The 23,700-nt window shown below is 39.1% G+C and overlaps 1 protein-coding gene and 1 long non-coding RNA gene across 4 annotated transcripts in view; both read right to left on the reverse strand.

Moving 5' to 3' along the window:
- Positions 1 to 685: 685 nt before the first annotated feature.
- LOC124176237 lies at positions 686 to 10,437 on the reverse strand. The gene is made up of 3 exons (XR_006869336.1): positions 10,109 to 10,437; positions 918 to 1,361; positions 686 to 841 (listed from the first exon to the last, which is right to left on the reverse strand). It is a non-coding gene; the product is annotated as an uncharacterized LOC124176237 (long non-coding RNA).
- Positions 10,438 to 10,838: 401 nt separating this feature from the next.
- LOC124180112 overlaps positions 10,839 to 23,700 on the reverse strand; it is a 43,439-nt gene continuing 30,577 nt past the window's right edge. For 2 of the 3 annotated variants that reach the window (XM_046565220.1, XM_046565209.1), the window contains exons 4-5: positions 19,577 to 19,670; positions 12,259 to 18,788 (exon numbers count right to left, since the gene is read on the reverse strand). In XM_046565220.1, the coding sequence (XP_046421176.1) occupies positions 18,618 to 18,788; positions 19,577 to 19,670 (265 nt within the window). In that variant the 3' untranslated portion in view covers positions 12,259 to 18,617. Of the gene's footprint in view, positions 11,031 to 11,167; positions 11,227 to 12,258; positions 18,789 to 19,576; positions 19,671 to 23,700 lie in introns of those variants that run through there. The other variant, XR_006870211.1, reaches the window with a different exon arrangement.

The raw sequence follows: 23,700 nt of genomic DNA on the forward strand, positions 1-23,700 counted from the left end.
AGCCGACTTCGATATCAGTGAAGTACTTGTTCAGTTTTGGTGAAATAATTAAACAAATCAATTTCGGTATCAGAACTGTTGCAGACAATAAAATAAGAAATCACAGTCCGCCTTGTTCTTTTCAAGAAAAGTATCTTCGCGGCTATTTTCACATGCTCCAAATGTGTATCGGATGAACAGCAAAAGGTGAGACACCACGGAGCAATGAAAATATCCGAAACATTCAAGGTGGAACTGTTTGAGTTAAAAAAAAGTAAGCTGTTTACTGTGCACTTACTGATCCGTTATGACGGTACAAACATCGCGGACAGGCGTTTACATGTAAATGTCAAATTCAACTTTTTTCTTCTTCTTCCATGAATGCTGAACGTTAACGAAAACTTTAGGGTAAAAATAATCATTGTGCAATTTTATAACGACTTTCGCGAAGCTGACTTTTCAAGACATGAGCATGTTTTTTTATTACGGTTTACTAAGTTTTAGACTATCCTCAAGGTGCGAAGTAACAATTTTTGTTAAGCATGCATCGTTGCAGCAACGTCACTAATTTCGACCCCGGAATGTCGAGCTTACTCAGTTTCAACGGTATTTCAGAGTCACTGTACAGGCACAGAGTTGTAAAATGATGTATTCTACAGTTTTATAAATAATAGCTTTCGATCGACACCATTGTACTTACAATTGATTTTCCTTTCTGCCTAGCTGTCCTTGACCCATTCTCAACGTTGATTTCGACGTTACATATTTTTCTGGCATAGTTTCAACCCGATCCACGATCTCAGAATGGACGGTTGCGTTGAAGGTGCCTGCAGCCTTTGAGCAGGACCTGAAATCCTCGAAGCTTTGTGCTGCGGTTAGAAGTTAAATGAAATCGATACGAAGTACTCAAGGTGAATAAAACGGTTGAAAATATTTACGCAACGATTGATTAGAGAGTCGGGAACTTCTCTTGGCTGCTTCCTGCTTCCTGCTTCCCGCACCGGTTGTCTGGAGCTTTTACGTAGGGCGGCAGGCAGTTCGGCGTCCTCACAAAGGGAATCAATTCGCACCGCGGTCTGAATTATTCTAATCTTATTTTATTGCGTTACCTTTGGTCGGGCTTTGATGTTATTCCTGCGGCTTACGCTCCCGAATCAACGTCTGCGGCGGCCAACCCTCCCGCAAGCTCTCTCCTCCTGGGACCGACGGACGACTTCAACCCCGTCGAAGTGGCTTTCCTGATCGAGTACAAGCCGCGTCTGTGTGCGTATATATAAGCGATGACTCGGACCGCCGAACCTTGTGAGCCTTTGAGCTTACTGTATCGTGTGCAGGAAAGAAAGCTCGGGCGTCGTGACGCGCCCCGGGAGCTCACCACTTTCCTGTAAATAAACAGGGCGTCGTAATGGAGAGCGACTCGAGGAGGCACTACGTGAGACTGTCTTCGTCACCCGCTGGTTTTTCGACACCCACGTACGAAAAGTTGGCGCCGCCTAATATTCCTGGTCTTCGATGGTTTTACGGTCTGCATCGTGTAGGCTTCGATCAGCGGCTACCGGAACTACTTTACGCCTAGCCAAGGTGTTGTTTGGCTATTTCAGGCTTCCTACACAGCTGTTAAACACTTACGTGCCGCTACTCCCAACGCTGGAAGTGATAGAATAAGGAAGGGGTCGGTTTTAAGGGAGGTGGGCGATTACAACGGTATACTTGGTTTGTTATTAATGATCAAGTAATTGAATTATAACAGTGATCAATGTAAAGGAGTTGATTTGAGGATAGCGCTTGGATTGATATGGAGAAATATAGTTAGAAGTGACGCGTGTGAAAGCTAAGATACCTACGAGTGAAGAGTTAAAAGAATGTGGGAGACTCGGTAGTTGTAGTTTAGAGATGAAGAGGATTCAGCACTGTGAAAAATTTCATTTGTCATAGTAACTAGAATAATTCAGTAAAACAGGTATCGTTAAAAAAACTGTTTGAATATTGTTGGAATTATAAAAAACGAGGTACACGTAACCATTTTGCGCTATCGTCGATCCTTTTTTGGTACTTGCAACGCAAAATCAGTTTGTGATAAAATATAGTAACAGCGATCGTAATGAGAAAGAATAATAACGGATACTAGACATTCTGGTAACAGCTAGAAAACTAATTTTCATTTTGTACCTCCAACTATATTTTTCGATTGTGATAAAAAATGAAAATAGTTAAGGACTGAGCGGTAAACGGAACTACAAACTTCTCTCAGTGAGGGTATAAAGTGACTGTAAGAATGTGGGAAAGGAATATCAAGTCTGAAAGCCGTCACGGAACCTCCATTGGGCCGAAAGCTTGCAGGTCGAAGGTGCAGGAAGAAAGGAAGGGAACTAAGCAGTGTGCCTGGAATCCTGAGGAGGCAACGGACAGACAATCCTCTGCCTTATCTGTAGCCTAGGTGATTGAATTAGCTGCTATTGAAATTCAATCATTTCGAGCCACGATACACGGCGAACGAAGCTTGCATGCTGATTATCTTGTTCTTATCAGCGAAGACGACGGTGCTCGAATCGGGGCGCTCTGTACGTGTTGAAGCGCTGTCTTTGAACCTTTGTACAAGCGTGTATTTATATCTTGGCACACCCTCATCCACCCTCTGACTCGCGACATCGAGTTGCATATTAATCAGAACTCAGATAATGCTTTGCCCAAACTCGACCACACCGCTGCAGTAGCACGAGGATCACAAAGCTTTCGAGATTATTCGCAACTTCCACAATCAATTCCCCGGGCTTACCGGTCATTATAAGAAGTTGACGAGCGTAAGAATGTGAATTTCGTTACTTAACAAATTCAGTTGATTCGTAATCATGTGTTCGGAACGGAACATTATTCTTAAAAGTTACGCAAGTGTTAATAGATGTACCTTGTGCAGCGAATTAACGTTAATTGAGCATGTATCGTGCTTTTATGAAAATAATTCATCCGATGCGATTTGTACGGGATTTATTCACGCTTATTGAAATGAGCTCAAGTCCATTATAATTGGTAAAACGGTATGTTCTTGGCTCTGAAGAAAAAAGAAAAATTCACTAACGTTGTAATTGCTCCGAAATTAATATAGTAACTTGATTTTTTCCGGAAAAAATTAGTGGATCACTATCGTTGCAGCTTTTGCGTTTTTCCTTTATCAGTTTAGTTCATTGAAACAACTTCTTACTGATGGCCAGACTTTATTTGCCTCTTGTATAATGTTTACGCAAATGCTTATTAGAATGATAATTTGAAAAAATCCAATTACGTCAATTAGGGTTGGTCCAAGCCAACGTTTCGGAGGAATAGAAGAAAAACGAGAACGCAATATGAACTGCGAAAAAATATCAAGGAAAGAAGGCCGTAGATTTTCATTTCTAAATTTTCATCGCACCCAAGTACATACGTATCTGTGCATATATTTTCTTGGGCGTAAGAAAATATTCCGTGTAAAATGATAAGCGCAATCTTATACTTGGAATTTTCTAGGTTCTCCTGCCTTCCTGACTCGTTTCTTCCGCACATTTTTCTTCCTGTACTTTATCCCCTTTCTCACCCTTACGGACGGTGAAAAAATATTCTATCGAAATGTGAAAAAGAGGATGTCAGAAAAAACAAAGAAAAAAAAAACATTCACAGGGTACAGCTGACGTAGGATGGAAGTCTGACCGTAAAATGGTTACGCGATACTTTTAGCCTGATTCCATAACTAATGGATTTCTACTGGTATTAATCGCTTCAACGGTCGCATGTTTCTTTAGCCAGAAATTTTGCTGAAGGTTTATGCAACTGTTATTGGGAAATGCTAACTACATATCTTCGCGGGGCGGGGTTGAAATTCCGAATTTGAAAAGGATCGAAAACGCCAAGTTTCGAATCATTTGGCGGCGAAACTTGAAGCAAAGAAATCAAACTTTGAGGAAACATTAAAGTTTTCAATGATCTGAAACCCGACACTCAGTTCCGAAAGTGATAAGATCTGAAAGCGCAAAATTCCGAAAGGACAAAATGCCGAAAGAGCTTAACAACAAGTCAAAGTTCCAAAAGTGCGAAAATAAGAAAATTGAAAAATCTGAAATATTGAAATTCCGAATGAACAAAGATTTTTAGATCCGTGAATTTCTGGCTTGGTGAAATTTCGTTACTTTGATTTTTCTTTGTTATGGATTTTCGATATTTTTACGTACGATCAATCCTGGTCATTCTTATTTTAGGTTTTTCTGATTTTTTACACCCACTCGTTGATCAAACTACGCTGTGTGGTAATATTTTAATTTTCGGAATTTTACTCTATCGAAACTTTATTTTTTGGAATCCTGCTCGATCGTAGCTTGAATTTACGGAATCTTGCATTTTGGAACTTTGAGCCGGCGGGCCAGTTTTGAGCATTCGAAACTTTGTGGTTTCCTAAAAGTACAATTTCTATAATTTTAGTTTCGCCACCAAATAATTCGAAATTAGGTGCTTTCGAAACTTTTCAAATTCAGAACTTGAATTTTTTTAAAAAAGGAGGATCCAAATTCTCGATTCTGAAGTTCAGGACTAGCATGTAAATAACATTTACTTGTAAAAAATAACGATATCAAGTTCATAAGTCGCAATCCTTTTACAAACCAGACAATTGAATTCCCTCCTAATTTGAAATGGTCTTATCTAATTTCCTTCAAAATTTTACGCAAGCTTTCAAACACTCCTGCATGTACTTGATTTCGAATAAATTTCAGAGTCAGACTACCACTCCCGAAATAATAATCACGTGTATTTTTCACCTCCCGATTAGGCTCTGTTCTAATTACAGCATGTCAGAAGCCCGCTGCTCTGAAATGAAAACTCACCCAAGTATCAAAATGACGAGAATAGATTTTGTCCCCCTGATTACACATAAGGATAAAATTACGCTGAGAGGGCGGGAATAATAAACAGCCTGTATCTAGTTCCTATACCTATCATTGCGACTAAAATTATAAGGAGCTTTCATGGCCTCTGGGATAATTTCCCAATTTGTGCAAGATCGAGAATAGTTGTCATGCGATTGTTTACAAGACGAGATTACACACACTGTAAGTAAACGCTGCTCGTGACAAGCAGCTGTCGTGATAATTCGTCCGATGTGTGCAGCTATTGTTGGCGCTCCAGGGGTCTAATACACATATATAGATTATACGTCTCGTGGAGTAATTGTGCTGTCAACCCCTGCTGCGAGCATCGCAATTTCAATAACTAATTGTACATACACCTTCCATTCGTCTAATTTCAATGCCACAAATATCGTGTTCCATTCGGTGGTTATGATCGGTATGATACACGTAACCTACGTTTACCGAGTCCTGAACGATTATCCCGGTATAAATTGAAACGATTCTGGTTTCGTTGTGCAACTCGTACAACCTAATTCTCCGCCCTTTCACTCTTTCCTTCTCTCTCTCTCTCTCTTTCTCTCTGCGGGAACAACGATCAATCAACTAACCGTAAACTAATTCAACCGAATTATCATAGTCGAGAAACTTCGGCGCCTCTGCGCGCCGGGTGCTTAAAAAGCTCGTTTCTAATAACAGGGCAAGTGCAATTAAAAATGAACCGTCGATCATTGCGGAGCAGCGTTTTAAAAGATGAGAGTCCTCAGAGTTACAGATATCTACAACACGAGCACACCGAGAGGCGACGTTCAGCCCGTCGAGTACTTAATTATCAAAGAGTCTTACTCTCGAGGTTATCTACCCCGGACGACGTTTACCTTTTCACCACTTGCGAGTGTAATTCACGGCTGTTCTGAAACCGCTGCAACGCGTTCCGTCGAGATCCCATTAAGGAGCTAACGACGATATTATCAGAGAAGGTGGCTGCTTCTGTACAGGAAATTTAACGGCCAATCTGTACTCGTGTATCAATTTTTTTTCACCGAAATTACGCCGAATGATGAATTGCGTCTGGAAGCTCCGCGGAATGATACATCTTTCTTAAAGGTACGCGCACACGTGCGTGATGCTTGCAAATATATACGCGATCGGAGAAAACGATAAGAACGTGTCGGCTACCTTCGCCGCAGTTTTGTCTTGTTTCCTTTCCGCCCTCATTTCCGAATGAAAATCAACGCGGAAAAAAATATACGGCCTCCGAGGCGGTGCGGTTAAATCGTGACGGTAATTTCGAGGAACGAAGACGTTAGCTCTGCCACGTCCGCAATTTTGGCGCCTCGGATAATATCTTTCGGAAAATCTACCCCCTCCCTTTCCTCCCTCTCGCCCCTCGTTTATACCCTTGCTCTTCTTAGTTGCCTATCGCGAGGAACGAGAAAAGCTGGAAAAAGTAAAACAGAGGGAAAATAAAGCTGCAAATGTGGGCGAGTTTATCACCTACAGGGATTTTCGCGCCTGCTAAGATCGGGATTTACCTTTATCCTCTGCATACGCCTGACGCAGCCTCCTTAAATCGCTCTCAGGGAATCTTGCCCGAGTTAGGCGGTACTTCCGGTCTCATGTCAGAACTTTGGGACGATGAATGAGAAGAAAATACAAGGGAAGTCCTGGAAATTGGTTGACGAAGTGCTCGTTCATTGATTATTGTGTATGTGTGTGGTGAAGAAATCATCCAGTGAGGTGGAGAATAAAAGTGCGTTTTTAGAAAGTAAACTCAAACTATTAATACCGTGTGCCAAAAAACTTTTGGAAGTATGTATTTAATTGAATAAGTAATAAATAAATAAATGCGATTCGTCAAAATTTTTCTGCACTTGACCGAACATACAGTTTCAAGAGCAGAGGTTACTGATTATATTTTCACTAAACCGAATGCAATACCGTTTCGTGCTCAATTTGAATAATTAACACTTGACGCTGTATTATTGGATTTGTTATCTATATCGTGAAATTGTGAGTTCCTCAACGTGCTCCAATTATTTGGACTCGTTCAACTATTTGACAAATAAATTTATCGTGATTCCAGACTGTTTATTAAAATATAACAAATCCTTTCTCAACTGCCGAGTATTCGTGCATTTACAAAAGTATAACCGTATGGATATATCAAGTTTGGAGTTGGGTAAAATCATAAATTCAATAGATGCGTAATCAAATTAAAGATGATACAGTGAAACTAAAGCTCAATCTCCATCTTTCATGAGAAAAAATATTTTACTTTAGCACGAAACAAAATTAAAAACATGAAATTTTAATGAAAAAAGTTTAGTTCATTCTAATCAATTTGAAGAAATCACTTTATTGTTATATTTTTTTTTTTTTATACCATATTTGAATTCTTTATCCAGTTCTGATGGGTTAGGTTCAGAAATGAATGTTCAATAAATTTAAAGTATTACGTAACAAGTCATTTGTTCTCAATTCAAAAATCTGTAATGATTCCATGCACCAAATTTACGATTTGGAGAAATTTATTCATGAAAAAAAAACAACGCTAATTATCATTTTCGATTAAAAATAAGGATTTGCTATTGAGAAACCAGTGAATTTTGAGCAATCTAAAACTAATGATAACTGATTTTTTGTTCGAGATGCTTGGTTAAAAAATTTTCACCCATGTCTAGAAAATATTTTTCAATTTCAATACAACACTATCGGTTTCCGGGACGATTTTGTGAACATTTTTTTTTTCAGTTCTTTACAGACTTTCAGCTGGGAACATCTTTTTACTCGAACATGATTATCTTACTCACAAATTTTATGCAAAGATCGTTAACTTCGAGCAATCCATTATAACGCGCAGATTATAAAAAAAACGTGATCACAATAATGCAGTGTATATGGTAAGATGGCTTCTTTAATACATCACGAAACAAAATACCCTCGATTTGAAAATTTATACGATTATTCGTCTTAGTATCTCTACATTATTACTTCAATATTATTATTTCCGCCATATTGACACATACGTTGACGTTTAACTAACTCACTGTCTAAACTTTATTACCCATGTATCACCTGACGTACACTCACGCCTTTGCCCGTAATTAGCAATTATCCGTATTAACTATTGTACATGTTTCCTAATATTATTATTCTTTTGTATTTACTTGCCCTGCGCTGCCTTAGAGGATATTTCCGATGGCTGTAATAAACCCTACTCTACTCTACTCTGTTCTTTGACTGGCAAACCGTAGCTGCAGGTGGATAATGTGGGATGTTGTACGTGACACGGTGAAGTTTTCGGCGGCATATAAGGTCGAGGATTCGAATCGCGGGTCGGGGTCGGGGGTTGAAAATAGTAGCGAACATTGGGGTGAAGAGGAAGGATGGGGGTGGGGGGGGAGGGGGCGAGAAGGCCTTTGTATGCAAAGCGGCTGGGTCGAATTTACCGCACGGTGGTTATGTAAATGCTTTCAGATTTATGTTTCAGGTATTGCACATTGAATCACTGATTTAGCGTATTTTTAACCCCGCGTAGCGCAGCAGCCTCCTTTACGCACCGCCGAGTAACGCGGCGTAACATTATCGACGTATATACAATGTAACATCGTATATCCGTAATACTTTCACCCAAATATGTGCTTCAAAGTCGTGAAAATCTCGAGTGCCACGCGACTCGAGAGTCACTCGTAACTTCACGACGATTGTTTCACATCGACCCGCTCGTCGTCAATTCCGGTACACTTGCGCTATTTGTCGGGAATAACGAAAGCTCCGGATACGGAACGTAACGCGATTATTACTGCTCAGCAAGGTTCGAGCTTTCCGGTTCAAGCTATAAACGGGGTTTGTAGGTACGACTGTAGAGAGCTGGAAATGTGAATGAATCTTTGGAGTTTATATCTCGACAAGTAATTACGTAATTCGATTCAGGTTCGCAGTGTCGCTCACCGTGGGAATCATGAACAAGTCTGCCAGTTCAACTACATGCGAAGAATCTGGTTTCAGTCTGAATGTGGTATTCTTACAAAAGGTGGAATAAAACGTTTAGCCCCCCTTCTCTTTCCGATCTACTAGTCGTCGTAGATAAAAGATATACAAGAGCTTTCGGATGTCACAGAATGACTAAAGTTTCTGCGTCAACCAGTATTACTGTAAAAATAGTCTTGTTTCTGACTTTTATCTAGAAACACGTATCGCCAATAAAACATAAGTACTACAAACGACTCGTTGATAATTTCGTGTGAGAAACGATAAACCTGCACAAGCTTTGAAGTGAACAATGTGCTTTAGATTAATCGGTGCAGTTAGGGAATAAAAAGAATTCTTGATTTTTGGAATAGCGATGGAACGACGAAGGAAACTATAATTTGTTGTAAACCAACCTGCAGAGGATTTCTAATAATTTGAAACTACACGGCGAAAATGTCGAATCAACCGAGAAAATCGAGGTGACGATTGCTTGAAATTTTAGAAAAATTATCGAAACCCGCGGCCAGAAGATATTTCAAATTTGAGTGAAAAAAAAATAAATAATCGTTTTTGTATTAGCAATAACAAATCGCATCGTCGGATATTAGAAGACTCGACTTTGATCGCTCAGAATTACAACGAGTAATACTTGATAGAGGAACGGCTTATTGGCCGATATCGATAAAGACATTATCTACAGCTGGGGTATAAAAATGACAGAATAAGTATACGCAGGGACACAAGCTCTCGAGATTTGAAAATATTGAAAATAGATATCCACATTTACCTGTATCTACGAAAGAGGCTTAAAATCGTTTGAAAAATTTACGAAACTTGTATGCTGATACATGGTAAACATTATAAGAGTAATTATCACAAGTTTAGATGTCATTGAAAAAATTCATTCATTTCATCTCCTGCCAATTCAAAGTGACCGATTTTTAATTCATTCAATCTTCTCGCTCTCGTTCGAGGGAATCTCGCAGCTTTGCGAACTCGGAAAATCCGTCCACTCTGTTCAACTTTAATTTTCACACTCGGTTCTCCAGCACATTGAATCTTGATAAAAATTCTCAAGTTTCCAAACTGAAGGGCAACAAAATTGAAATTTATATTCTAGCTGGCTACCGTGTATTGAACATATTTCCCACACATAACTGGTAATTAACCAACATAACTGCAGGTACGATGCAATAATTTTCTCTCATTAACCGTCTTTTTTTCTCAAGCTCGTCGACGAACTTCCAAATTCCGTGAAATACGTGTACCTAGAAACTCAACTTTACCTTGAACTCCTTTTTTTCCTTTTCGGTGAATGGTAACGAGCTTCCTTGTGAAATAGAACGAGCAAATGCCATCGTCCGTGAAATGGGGGAGAACTCACACAACTGTAAAACTTTTCAAACTAGAATTATAACCACGAATCTTTTTGTTTAATTGTCAATTTGTCAATTTTTGAAACCCTCACCGTCGGTTTTTCTTATCAATTTTTGTCCGAATTTTCATCCAACAAGCTTCGCAAAATGTAAACAGTACTCCGAACTTGTTTCAACACTAATATCGCCAGATCTGTAACCGTTCAAACGTCCGAGAGATCTTGACAAGTGTTTATCGCGCAGCGTTCGCTGATGGACTGACGTTCTCGACACTTGATTACAGTGTAACCGGTAACTTGACTTCGATTATGTTTTGAAATGGACTGACAGTATCGTAAATAGTATTAGTCCTGTACGACCAATCGATCTGCTCGTTTGTCAACAAGACGTTCTGTCCCACTGTGTTTACTTCGCAATAGAATAATCTTCACAGAGTAATTAATTTGTAGCACTGAATTCTTTCTCGATTACAAAAATGCTTTCACTGGATCGCAATTATTTATTTATTATTCATTCAAGTAAAATGATTTACATAATAATCTCAGAATCGTTAAATGAATCACACAGAGATAATCAAAGTTACCTGTTCGTGGCCTGGTACAGAAACTTGAAAAAATAAACAACTAACGACGTAAAATTTTCCAGGTCCGTGGATTACACCACCACGCAATATAGTTCACGTCTGGTTCTGATTCCAACCACGGCGTGGTTTCCTCAAGTATAACTCGTACTTGCATGCAAATGACGGCAGCAGCAGGTGTTGACCGCACCTTCATGACACGACTGACGGTAGTGAGGGTCGAAACACTTCCACTTCGTTCTTGTTCAAAAACTTAAGAGAATATAGTTTGGATAAATTTTCTAAACATATAAGAAGTGACCAGTTGAGTTGAGGCGTAATAATTCCGTTATTTTTGTGGTTGAATTGGCTTTGAATTGACTTTACCTCAGGTTTCAGGACCTACGTACCTTTTCTGGAATTGAAGCTCGACGTTGGCGTAGAAGGGTTGGTGGTGGGGGGCTAACAACTATGAACAAAGGGCCGGAGGTTGCGTAAATGTAACATTTATTTGGCATAAATTATGACAATAGATACATTGATTAAGTATAGATACAAAATGAATTGACTTAGACAGGACTGTGGTGAGAATACAATGTAAACTTATCGTGTTCGATACATCGTCCATTCAATACATCGCGTACTGCCTGCATTCATAACCGTCTTATTATCATTCCATTCGTCATTCAGCGTATCAATTTCGGTGATTATATATACAGAGACGTTAACGCAAAGTAAGAAATTCGACGAATCCCTTGGGTATCTTATTGGTCGATGGTTAAGCGCCGTGTGATGTCAGAGCGTTTGAAAAGTATATCTCGACGAAACGAACACTTTACAATCATAAGTGAGGCCAGCTGGGAAAAAATCAATTTTCGCTTTTTAATGACGATTTGATTTTAAACACCCCGCGTATATGCAATACATTCGTATCGAGAATTAGAGGCGTATGTAAGTAATTATACATCAATATCTGCACAATTTGTGCAACCAGTCGGTGTTTCACCTGCCTTCGCAGAAAACAACGCAGATGGTTTATAATCCTTGATTACAGCTGATTTCAATAAATTGATCAGGTGTTATTATATCGTATGTACCACAATTCTGAGTTGAGATAATTGCTCGAGCTTATCAACTGATTTCAAACAAATTACGTGGATGTTTTTTCTTCACGCTTTACGGGCAATTCAGATATCAGCGTTAAGAATCATAAATTTATTGAATCGAGAATAACAACAAGGATTGAATATAATACATTGATTATTAATTGAGCGTCTCGTTTATAGCGTCAGATACATTGCACTTCAGCTAACCGCACAATGAATATATTTACGTATTATAATACATATTCATATGGTGAGTTTGAAAATTAAATATAAACGCTTAACCGTCTTGAAAATATCAATTTCTTGCTACAATATATATATATTATTATGTATGTATGTATATAATATAATATAATATAATGCGATAACCTACGTACGTACAATGTCAGATACAATTGAACCGTTTTTTTTTTTTTCTTCTTTTTTCCAATTGTTTTTAAATATGATTAGTATATGGGATCACAGCCATTGCTTTGAATACGAATCTTCAATTCGTATTTTAAGACCAGTATAATAATATAGTTAATGTTGGCGTAAGTGTATATTTTAAGTTCGATGATATCTACGCACTAAATAACTACCACATTAATTACACTTCAGCCGACAGCCGACAATAATACGCAGCTGCAGTCAACGATTGTAAAAATACAATCTTCTTATCAACAATTATACGCTGGCTAAATTGCCTTTCCTTTCTCTGCTCATTTCGCGAGGCTCGACTCCACGATTTCACGAACATTCGTTTCTTCTTCTTTCTTGCACGTTTAATTGTTTGATAGTTAAGAAAATCGAGCAACAACTGCGCATTGTTCCGGCACTGATCAGCTAAAGTGGTTGTTGAACCGTTGCACAAATACTGCATGTATACCGATTCGATTTCATGATCATATTAAAATTGCCGGTTAAATGTTATTTGTCACCTCAAAGAAAAAAAAAAAGGAAAAGAAAAAAAATATCCTTAAAATTGCGTAATAGGTGAAAAAAATTCAACTTTTAAATTCACAATTTATTACAGAAGTTGAACTACTTGACTTGCAGTATCTGCGCATCGACTATTCAACGTGTAACATCTACATAGGTATTTTGCATAGGTATGTAATCCAGAAAGACGACATTAACTGGTTCAGCTCGCTATGGATTCTACGGACTAAACAATACCCTAGAGAATTTACCTCGAAGAGAGTAATTATAATATACAGCGCCGCTTCCAACGTATTCAACTCGTCCTTTAATTCTACAACTTGTCTAATATACAAGAAAAAAACCGTGCGATTATTCAGGCAAAAAACCTCATATCATCTATCAAATCTATGATCAGCGAAAACGGAATCGAACTATTTTCTAATTACGTATACTTTTTGCTCCTTTGATCGAGAATTTAGTCCTGCCGAATAACTACGCCAACTTTTCCAAACTCCGAATTCCACGGTGGTTTTAGTCTGTTTGTTAGCAGAGGGCCGCATAGTTCCGAATATATATATATATATATAGACTTCAATCGATGCAGCGTGGAGAGTCTCTTATATAACTCGGGCCTTTCTTCTTTATCCTGTTGCTACTTTCTCTCCTTTGACCACTAGCTATTTGTTCGGAAATTTGGACAGAGGACGAAAGGTACAGAAGCGACGCATGATACAATATGAAGAACTAACAGACCCGTATGCAGCTGTTAAAAAAAAGGCTCAATTCGCATGTTCTACAAAAAAAAAAAAAAAAAAAAATTGAATAAAAATCCATCTATTAGATATGAAGGTGGGAAAAAAAGTTGAGCGTGCATTTTTGGGTCTAGGCTACTACTACATAGTTAGGAGGGACCGTGATATCGGACGTGAACTTCACTTATAAATCGTTCTAGGGGCTACACAACGCACAGTAGTTTTATAGTAAACCGAGTTCAATACACAGTTATCGCACAACGATATATTAGTCGTGGTAAACAGCGACTAGAAATTTCCTTATTCGTATACGAAAGATTTCTAAGCAAAATCAAAAATAAAAATAAATAAAAAATTAGCGTGAGAATTGTACGAAACGTCACATTTCCATTCGGAGTGAAACATCTCAAAGAAATATTTCGTTCGTGTTGAAATTAATGTTTAAAACTCGATTCGTCGCGAAAAAAAAGACAAATATCTATACGAAGAATATTATTTTCTATTCGCGAGCGATTTTAGAATCGAATTGCGTTGAGTGTGGAAAAATTTTACCGAGATACGCGAGTTCTCCAAAAATATAACACCCCGGGGTGTGCGTTTCGAATCCAATAAAACAAACTGACTGCAACTGGAAATCCGTTATAATGGATGGAGCGTAGAAATTTCTAAAACGCTTCCGTGCTCTAAACACATGGCTTTGGACAGACGTAGGTACTATAGCTCTAACGCTATACGAACCCAATCCAGAGTGGATAAACTAATTAACTAGACGTCCGGCGGGTATACTAATCGTAAGTCTATTCTACGACTCGTGTTGACTAGGACAGTTTACTTAGTCTAATTAGTGAGTTTTATCAGAGTGAGATACCTAATTATAGGATAAGTAAGTGAGAACGTAACTATAAGTTGATTATAAGTGTACATACATGTAATAAGAATGCAGTGTACAAACGAGCTGGTAGGTATAATCCGTATGTATACATTATATCAGGGTGTTTCAGAAACAAATAATTTGCGATGTTCCACCATGTCACCCCCTAAAAAGTTTGCTCAGGTTAAAAGAAAGATTCTGTCAAAGGGTGAGCGTTCTACGTTATGTGGAAGATGGCGCTCAGTTGATTTTTCACTTTTATACATTATTTTATGTTTATGAAGTATCGTGAATAATTTTTCTTTCTTTTATTGCTTTCATCAATCATAACATCAATTCACTTAACAAAGACCCACACTTTGAATATCAAGTCTCTAGTTGATGTTTGAGAATTGCATTTGACGACTTTTTCACTATTAATTCAATCTCATAAAATAGTTATAACTTAATGTGAACTTTTAATTTAGGAGGATAAGATTACCGGATGATGTATCATTGTGTTATGGATCGTGATCTTTGGGTTGAATGTAAATGTCGGAGAGGAAATAATAATTGAAGTGCTACAACGTGTTCCTTAAAAAATTTTAAAATCAACCGAGTGCGATCTTCCACATAACGTAGAACGCTCACCTTTTGACAGAATATTTCTTTTAACCTGCACAAACTTTTCAAGGGGTGCGACGGTGTAAAATCGTAAATCGGTTTTTTTCTGTAACACTATAATATATTTCATATATATATACATGTACCTGCTGCATTTAACATCGATGAGAAAATTGAAGATCAATTATCGTTTAGTTCAATTTAATTTTTTTACAACTATTTACAAGCATGCCAGTGTCACTTTTCCCCCCGTTTGTTAGAACAGGAATTTTTGGCGACGATGCGTTTATTTACACGCAACAAACAACTCGGCTGCGACATCGAAATCATCATTTTATGGACCAAACGCGTCTGCTGTTTCCGCAGCTAAGAAGAACGCCGTTTGAAAAAGACGTCCAGCGAAACCCTGTACCGCGCTAATTACTCAGATAAATTTTAGTTGATAAAAATACTTTTATTATTATAATATACAGCTACACACAGTTATAGAATATAGAAATACGAGACCATTCGCGGCTTGAAGGTATATCATCGACGTCAGAAAAACTTTTCCCGATGTAGAAGAGTTATAAAATGCTAGAGGAACGGTCCAGACTCCCGTTTTCTTCTTAAAACAGTTTTCGAACATGGTATTGCCGAACTTTCTCACACCTTCGTCAAAGTATGTCGTGAGAATCGCGAACGAATCTGCATCTGCACCATTGATATACGAACTCGTTTTGCATGTTCCTTGTTCTGGTATTTTTTTTTTCTAGCCTTTTTTTTTCACAGACACTCAAGACGCAGGAGATGAATTGACATTTTTTTTATCTCCGCTGTGAGGACACTCTAGGATGTATCGGAAAAAATATATATTTTTTTTCAACAGTTTAATAAATTTCATTTAGGTATAAAAATACGTCTGTCAAAATTTGAGCTCTTAATATTGATTTAATATTAAGAGGTCGCTCGTCGCACTTTTATATTTTCCGTAAGAATTACACGGGAAAATGGTTTTTGCTCCTTCTGTTTCTTTTTTTAAAGAACCTTAAATAAATTTCGGCCTCGAACAACTTTTGAAACAGTTGATTCGTCGTAAAATGATGAGAGACCTTTTTTGTAGAACGTTCAATTCCCTACAAAAATGTTTCTGTGAATTTCCTGTACAACGCATCTTTAGCTAGTTACAAAAATCAGCAGGAACAAAAAACATTTTTCGCGTGTTAATATTAAATCAATATTAAGAGCTCAAATTTTAACAGGCGTATTTTTTTACCCGAATGAAACTATTGAATCTGTTTCCAAGAGAAAAAAAAAACACGGCTGTTTTGACACACCCTTGTACACACGTATTCAGCAGCTGGACGTGGTTTAATCCAAATTCAAAGCTTTCAATAGAAGAGAAAAACATGGAGGAAAAACACGGATTTAGCAGCACGTTGTTAGTTTATTTTCTGCATGCAAGCGGTTAATTTTTCGGACTAACAAAACCAACCTGCAATGATGGATGTGCAGGTTTATAATTTCAGCAAATCGGATTCGTTTATTGATCATCGGCCATTGATGTTGGTTTTACGAAAACAGTCATAGTAAGATTTTGGGACAAGCATGTTAGTTTTAGATCTTTTTTTTTTGTTGAATTGATTCACAGGAAATGCAATTTTTCTTAATGTTTGTAAAAATGGTTTTATTCCAACAAAAACTTCTTTTCCATAACTATTAATTCACTCTACGTAAGCTCGTGATTCGTTCATTTCCGTTTTACGAAAAATACTACCAACGTGGCAAAATCTGTATTTTTCTAATTCGTCAAAATTCCTTCACGTATGCAGTATTGCACTGATTTCTTTGATTCGTACAGTTTTTTCAACTCTTCGATTTTTCTTTGGCTTTGTTTGGCTTGACTTATATTTATAATAATACCATGCATATTTGCTGAGCAAGGAAGGAAATGCGTATTATTACATGACAAGTATATTTTGACAACGATCATAATCGCAGAATTCTACGGCTGTACAAACTACAGTAAAGGTCGAAACCAAAGACCAACCCTTTCATCGGTCAACTGTTTCAGGGCATCTTTGGCAAATGATAATTATACCGACCATTGAGCATATAATTTCGCATTTTGATTCGGATACGAGCAATTACCGTACACAACGTATATGTTACACATATATATATATAATATATTATAATGAAAGCGTTGTCTGTTAGCAAAAATAACTATCGCGTAGAACTGTCAGCATCGTTTATATTTGTGTATAATTATAGTAACGGACGACGTTATTTTTATGAACATTACGAAAAAAAGAATTCATCAAAAAAAGGGGCGCAAAATTTTAATCTCACATATTTATATGCTATTCATAAATATGTGCTTACTTACGTGTCGAGTATATAATAGACATATGTATCATTGCATAGTACAAGATATATATATATATATATCTTTGTTTCTAATAATCGCGCGTAAGATTTTTCGCTGTTATAATTTCATAAATCAGTTTAATCAACTGACCAATTAGGCGCTAAAAAACGAAACGTCTGCAGCAACGAAAACATACAATATAGTCGAAAGTTTAAATTGAAGAATTCTTTATTAGTTTTTAATATGTTACCGTATAATTAAGAGTATTACTTATAATGTAAGCCTTGACTCAAGCACTCGAAAGGAACTCGCGCCCTTGCATTCATTCAACGCTGCAGGCATTCGCGATGAGACTAAACTTACTCGTTAATACTTTGGTAAGGTTACATATGTATATCGATCGGATCGCTTTGGTTAATCGCTAATTCCTCATTTACATTATCACGTTTCAATCGATCCGTTCACCCTTTCTCCTTCTTTCTTTCTTTCTTTCTCGCACTTAATCAGGCGACGGTAAAAGTTTAACCTAAATCTTAAAATATCTGGACGTTTACTGTTTCGTCGGGGTGCCCCCACGGTTTCAATGCATACCTATGCGCACACATATGTATATACGAAATACTCGTTAGGTTTTCACAGACGGTAGGTATCGTCGTAACTCGCGATTTACGACGCACGCTCGACGGTTGGAAAAAGAAAAACAACGCAAATTAAAACGACAACAATTAAACGAGAGTCAAAAAAACCTCTTTCATCGTCGTCGATGAATAAAGAGCTTTCGACCGAACGTGAATTTCCCTTCCCTCAACGAGTGATCGAGTTATAATTCCCTTAAGCCCTTTTTGATTTTCATTCAAAGTCTGCTCTACAGTTTTGATTCAATTTTTCATTTTGTTTCATTGAGTATGATATCTGCGAAAAAATCGTCATGTCACCGTTCTATGCGGTAACGTCAACTACACGCGCAACGCATACCGTGTACACGTTATATGTTGTCCGCAGCCAAAAAACGCCAAACACTCAGCCAAATCATAGCGCGGACTATAATTCTTTAATCAACACCCACCTGAGCAGAAATCCTCCATCCGTCGATCAATAAGCCCAGGTCGAAGAATGAGAAAGCTTCAGGCCTGTGCGCGGATACGCAATGACACAACTGACTGATTTGCATCTCCTCAATACTCGACTGTCACAGCTCGTCGGGGGCACACCTAATAATTCTTACGTATATCGCTCGTAGTCCCCACACTCCGACGATGTGGGTGTCTCCGGACACTAGGTGGGGTGGTTCGGCTCCTCGTAGGCCTTCTCGTAGTCCCGTCGGCGGATCACAGCGAAGTGCGTCATCTGGAAGGAGTTCGTTTTCTTGCAGCCCCTCTCCAGGGTCCCGGTCATGCTGTACCCCATGTTGAAGTCGCTCGAGGAGACGTTCGACGTTAGGTAGAGCTGCTCGGAAACGGGAAGGATTGACAGCAAATATGCCGATAACAACGTTTTGAATAAGAATGCGATGTATACGTGCGAATGTGTAGTCATGTTCGTTTAATCGTGTGTGAGGCTGTATCTAAAATGTATTCCTCGTTTATCCGATGTACGTAATGAGAATCACGTAATTTGCGGAAAACGAGCATAATATGTGGTCATACATTTTTCGCATATATATTTTTCCACGCATGTTGTAAATTTAGTATCGTTTACTTCATTTTTTACCCCATGCCGATCAATGAGTTCGTTAATTTTTGAAAGACACCATGTTTTTAAAAGTGTCTTGACTTTTTTTCAACAATTTCTGTGAAAGAGAAAAAAGACGCGTATTTCGACATAATGGTAATACTAGATTCATGAAAAATAGGCTAAAAATCGGAAAGACGCTAATTTACAAATTTTCACATCCCCGGTTCTTAATTTAGATGTACTTGGAAGTGCATTTTCACCTAATGTTCGTTACGGTCAGCAGCGATGAGAAACGTCATTTCATCGACGCAGTTCAATTCTTTGAATGGAGTAAAAACTAAGGATATAAAAGTTCGGAGGAGGGCGCGTTTTGAATTTTTTTTATAATATTTTTCAAGAATTCAGACGCATCTGAAATTTGAAGCCACGATATGAGGACCATATAAGGAAATACGTATTTTTATTTTTCTTACACAGAAATAGAAAGAATCGATCAAATCGGCGGCATCGAGTTAAATTCTTCACACGGAATGACTCGACATTAGCGATGGGGAATTTACCTTGAAATCTGGATCCGTCGTCATCCTTTTGAAGGACCCGATGATGTAAAGCGTCCCAGTGCCAGTGTCGACCATTTTTGCCTGTGTGCTGTATCTGGAACAGAAATTACGGAGATTTGTTAAAGGGGACGACGGGCAGAGTTTGTTTACCGCAGAAGTTGAGGCAGGGAGAAAAAGTGATTACCAAGGTATTCGCCGTAGTCAGGTTTGTAATGTAATGCCGAGCGGAATAAGAAAATCTTCCGGAAATTATCTTCATACCGAGTTTGAAACAGATCCTTTCCATCGTCAAAACGTCCGACTGATTCCATCCCCCTCTTGGTCTGGAACTTCGTTATAAGATCGCGCAGCCATTGCTACAATGACGGGTTGGTTGAAGGGAGGAAAGAATACCGTCGGAAAAATTTCATTCTAACTGACTAACAAAGTTAATAACTAACCAACCGAGGAAAAAGTTTTATTATTCAAACGAAGATAACAGCATCTTTAAATCGTCCGACGAATCTCAACGTGGATTGAGGAGGGTTCATTGGCGTTCGAGGGACGTTGAAGTGTCATTCATTTTGAACAAATACCTCGCAGGGTTAATTAGATAGCTTTTCGAAAAGTCACTAGTTGAAGTAGCAACAATCACGGTTTTTGCACAAATATTTCATCGCGATGGTTAACTTCATCGAAAGCTCATCTGTCAGATTCACATTGTGCTTTTCGCTCTCTGTCTCTTTTACGGAATGACGAGGAGATCGTTTCGGAAACAAAATCATCGCAACATTAGAAGTTTTCCTCGTCAGCGAACAACTCTAGCGAAGTTGATATGCTCGTTTGTGTTCCCAATCCGGCTGTGAAGACAAGCTGATACCGAGAGACGTACTTGTTTGCGCATCGCACACCCTCCGCTTGTCACAGCCTCGAGGGTCTTATGCCAGCAAAATCCAGCGTACGGTATCCTAGATAAATCGTTACCCAGAGTCTCTCTACCAGAGGGATAAAGCAGGCGTAGACGAGAGTTAGGAAAGACGTTCGAAATTGGAACTCCGGTGACGAAAATTCGCGTCAAAGTTTGACTGGGAACTTCTCGGATTATCTGGCATCTAATCGACTCGGGATATTTCCAGCTGTTTGATCCGAAACTCGAAAAGTTACGTGATGAAACCGGGGACCCGAAAACCTAGAGAGATTACAGGGATCACGCCGAACGAACTCGAGAAGCAAGCTCGGAGCTGACGACCTTACCGAGCTAGGAGATCCCGGTGAAAGCTCCCGATGCGCATTTTCTGCCGTCTTTTTCCCCGGATATCTTTGGTTTGAAATTGACGAGTCTCACCGTAAAGCACCGCCTACTTCTGTAACTAAACGCCGGTTCAAAGAGCCTGTGGATTTAGGCTAAGCACCGAGGACCAAACGCGGTGGATCAGACTCTGAGTTCGAAGGACAAGGGCATGGAGGGCGGATAGCTACCCTCGAGATCAATGGAGATTGTTAAAAGTGTAAACGATAGGAGATCCCGTGGAGTACGCGGGATCAAGCGCTCGACTTTTATCGAAATTCCAGCCTATACGCAGCTGGGCTGTTTGGACGCAAACGAAACGGAACAAAGGCACTGAACGTATGACCCTCGTTTCTAAAATCCTTCGACGCGCATCAGGAATCAGAGCCACGAGATAAAACTTGGAGCATCCTTTTCAACGTATGTTGTGTAGCATTGGGTTTTTAAGGGTATTTGAGTAATGGCGCGGATTAAGTTGGGAATGTTTGAGTGAAAAGCGAGCTGTACGCTTCTTTGAGCTTGCAAACTTTTGAATCTCGAGCGTTCGGGAAACTCCGGGTGGAGGAAGTTTTGGAAAAACGTTGATTCGTTTGTTTTTTTCGTTTTTCCAAGCTATTTACTCCATTTATTGCTACCGGATGATTTTATGTCGAACAAAGTATTCGTCAAGCTCGTAAAGCGAGCGGATATAATGGCTCTATCCTGCAGCATGCTTTCACCGGACTTCTTTTCATGGGAATTTCGAAGTACCGATGTTGTTATACCCTGCGTCGTTAAAATTAAGCTTCCATCCCGCGAGTATTTTTACTCTCTCGAAAATGTATTCCACACACATCACGTAGATTATACGCATAAGTATAATTTATGTACCGAAGATATTCTCAGAGGCAGGAAAATTACTTAAAATCCTCCATTCAATCCCTTTGGGAACGGCTTTGATTCTATCTGACGATTTGAGCTCTGCACACCGAAACACACGAGTCAGGCAACATCAAATGTTGCATTGCTCCAAAACCTACCGAAACCATGGATCCCTATCATGGTGCAGAATCTGTGCGACAGGACAGCACAATATGAACCGTAAAAAAACAAGCACCATACGACCCCATGTTATTATAACCTTTTCCTCGAGGATGAAAAATACGAGGAGTTATTTCACCGGTGTGAAACATCAAAAATATCGTTGTCCCCCGACGAGTATGTGGGGGTTGTGAATCTGCGGTCAAGAAGCGGAAGGCTAGTGTAGTACGGCGAAAGCTGCCAACGGCTAGCCAGCGTCGAACTATCGTGGATATTTCTGAGCAATTCATGGCATCTGCGGTCGACTTGAACCCGGGTCCCAGGACCCGAGGCTTTTATTCGAATCCCTTGGTGAAGAGGTAGCGGGAAACCGTCGACATTACATAAGCCGTGGTGTCTGGTGCCAGGCAAACCACCCTCCGGAGGGTAACTCCGACATGTACGTACGTACCGAGTCCATAAACAACTCCGTACCCACCTGCAAACCTGCGGTTCACGCCTCATGCGCTCAGCAACAGTTCTAGAATCGTTACGACTTTAGAGAGACGCGAATTGCATGAGATTTATGAAAATTCGGTAGTTTAATCCCATGACTCCTCAGCTGTGAGGGTCAATCAATGGCAAGTGAAAAAAAAAAAAAAAACCACGAAGAATTTTGTTCGTACATGAGAAATCTGGGGATGAGTGATGATTTATAAAATAGATCGTTTTTCACGTACACGTTACACATCGGCACGCTGTACTTCGAAGACAGTCCATTAACATGAAAAAGAACTACCGAAGCGAGGAGAGATCGTATCGCAGTTTGGTAGCAAACCGGAGTGTAGACTGCTGGTGCCTGCAAAGTCGTGAAACGTGGGTATGACATGGAGGAACAGAAGGAGATTACGGCAAGGCAATGGGACGAGTATCTCCAGTTCTAGTTTCCGAGAGAACTGCAGCTCTAGCTCTGTAGCTACGCGGTGAGTGAATTAACTCAATCCTCATCTCCCGGGAGAAACACGGATGGAGATGAAACCGTCCGGATGATATTTAGACCGACCAGACCGCCAAAGACAAAGAATTCATCCCGGTACCGTAGGAATTGCAATGCCCTGGTATCCTCAAACGGCAGCTAGCCAAAATTCGAGATCAAAAATTACCATGTCAAAAGTGAACGGTTTCCTTCTTTTGCGTTGAAACCTGTGCCAAGAAGAACCTCGCTAACTTTATACTGCTCCAGTTTTCCAACTCACGTGTGTTATATAGACGAGTCGTGTGAAGGAAGAGGATCAATATAAGACTTGGTATGTTTTCGCGATTTTTTTTTGTCAAGGTTTCCATTACAAAGGGCACTCGCAATGAGCAAAATTTTTTGTCACTCGAATCTAATATCACAAGGACGAAGTAAAACAATCAATTTGCAATACTTTCAATGAAGAGAAAATCAAGAATCAACAATTTCAAATTTACGAGAATACGTTAAAACCATTTTTCTTCCACATGTAAAAGTGAAGTTTAAAAAAAATAAAGCACCATAGACACTTAATTGAAACTCTGTACACCTGCACCTCTTACAGTTTCATTAACCGTGATGTGGAACTGCGGTGTCGACACGCAATATCCGGCTCCGTACTACGGTACTTTTCGAAATAGAGGTTAAAATCAAGATATGAAAGATACTTCCGGGAGGAAGGAACAAACGATCGCAAAGAAAAATTATCCATACTGGTTTTCATTGATCGAGTGGATATTAAAGGTAGCAGAAGGACGGAAGTCCGGAGGGTGAGGCGATGAAGACATCAGAGGAAAGAGGACAAAGGGAATCGAAGGGAGCCAGCGACAACGCCATTGGAAG

Source organism: Neodiprion fabricii, chromosome 1 (genome assembly GCF_021155785.1).
Source record: "Neodiprion fabricii isolate iyNeoFabr1 chromosome 1, iyNeoFabr1.1, whole genome shotgun sequence".
Classification (NCBI taxonomy): domain Eukaryota; kingdom Metazoa; phylum Arthropoda; class Insecta; order Hymenoptera; family Diprionidae; genus Neodiprion; species Neodiprion fabricii.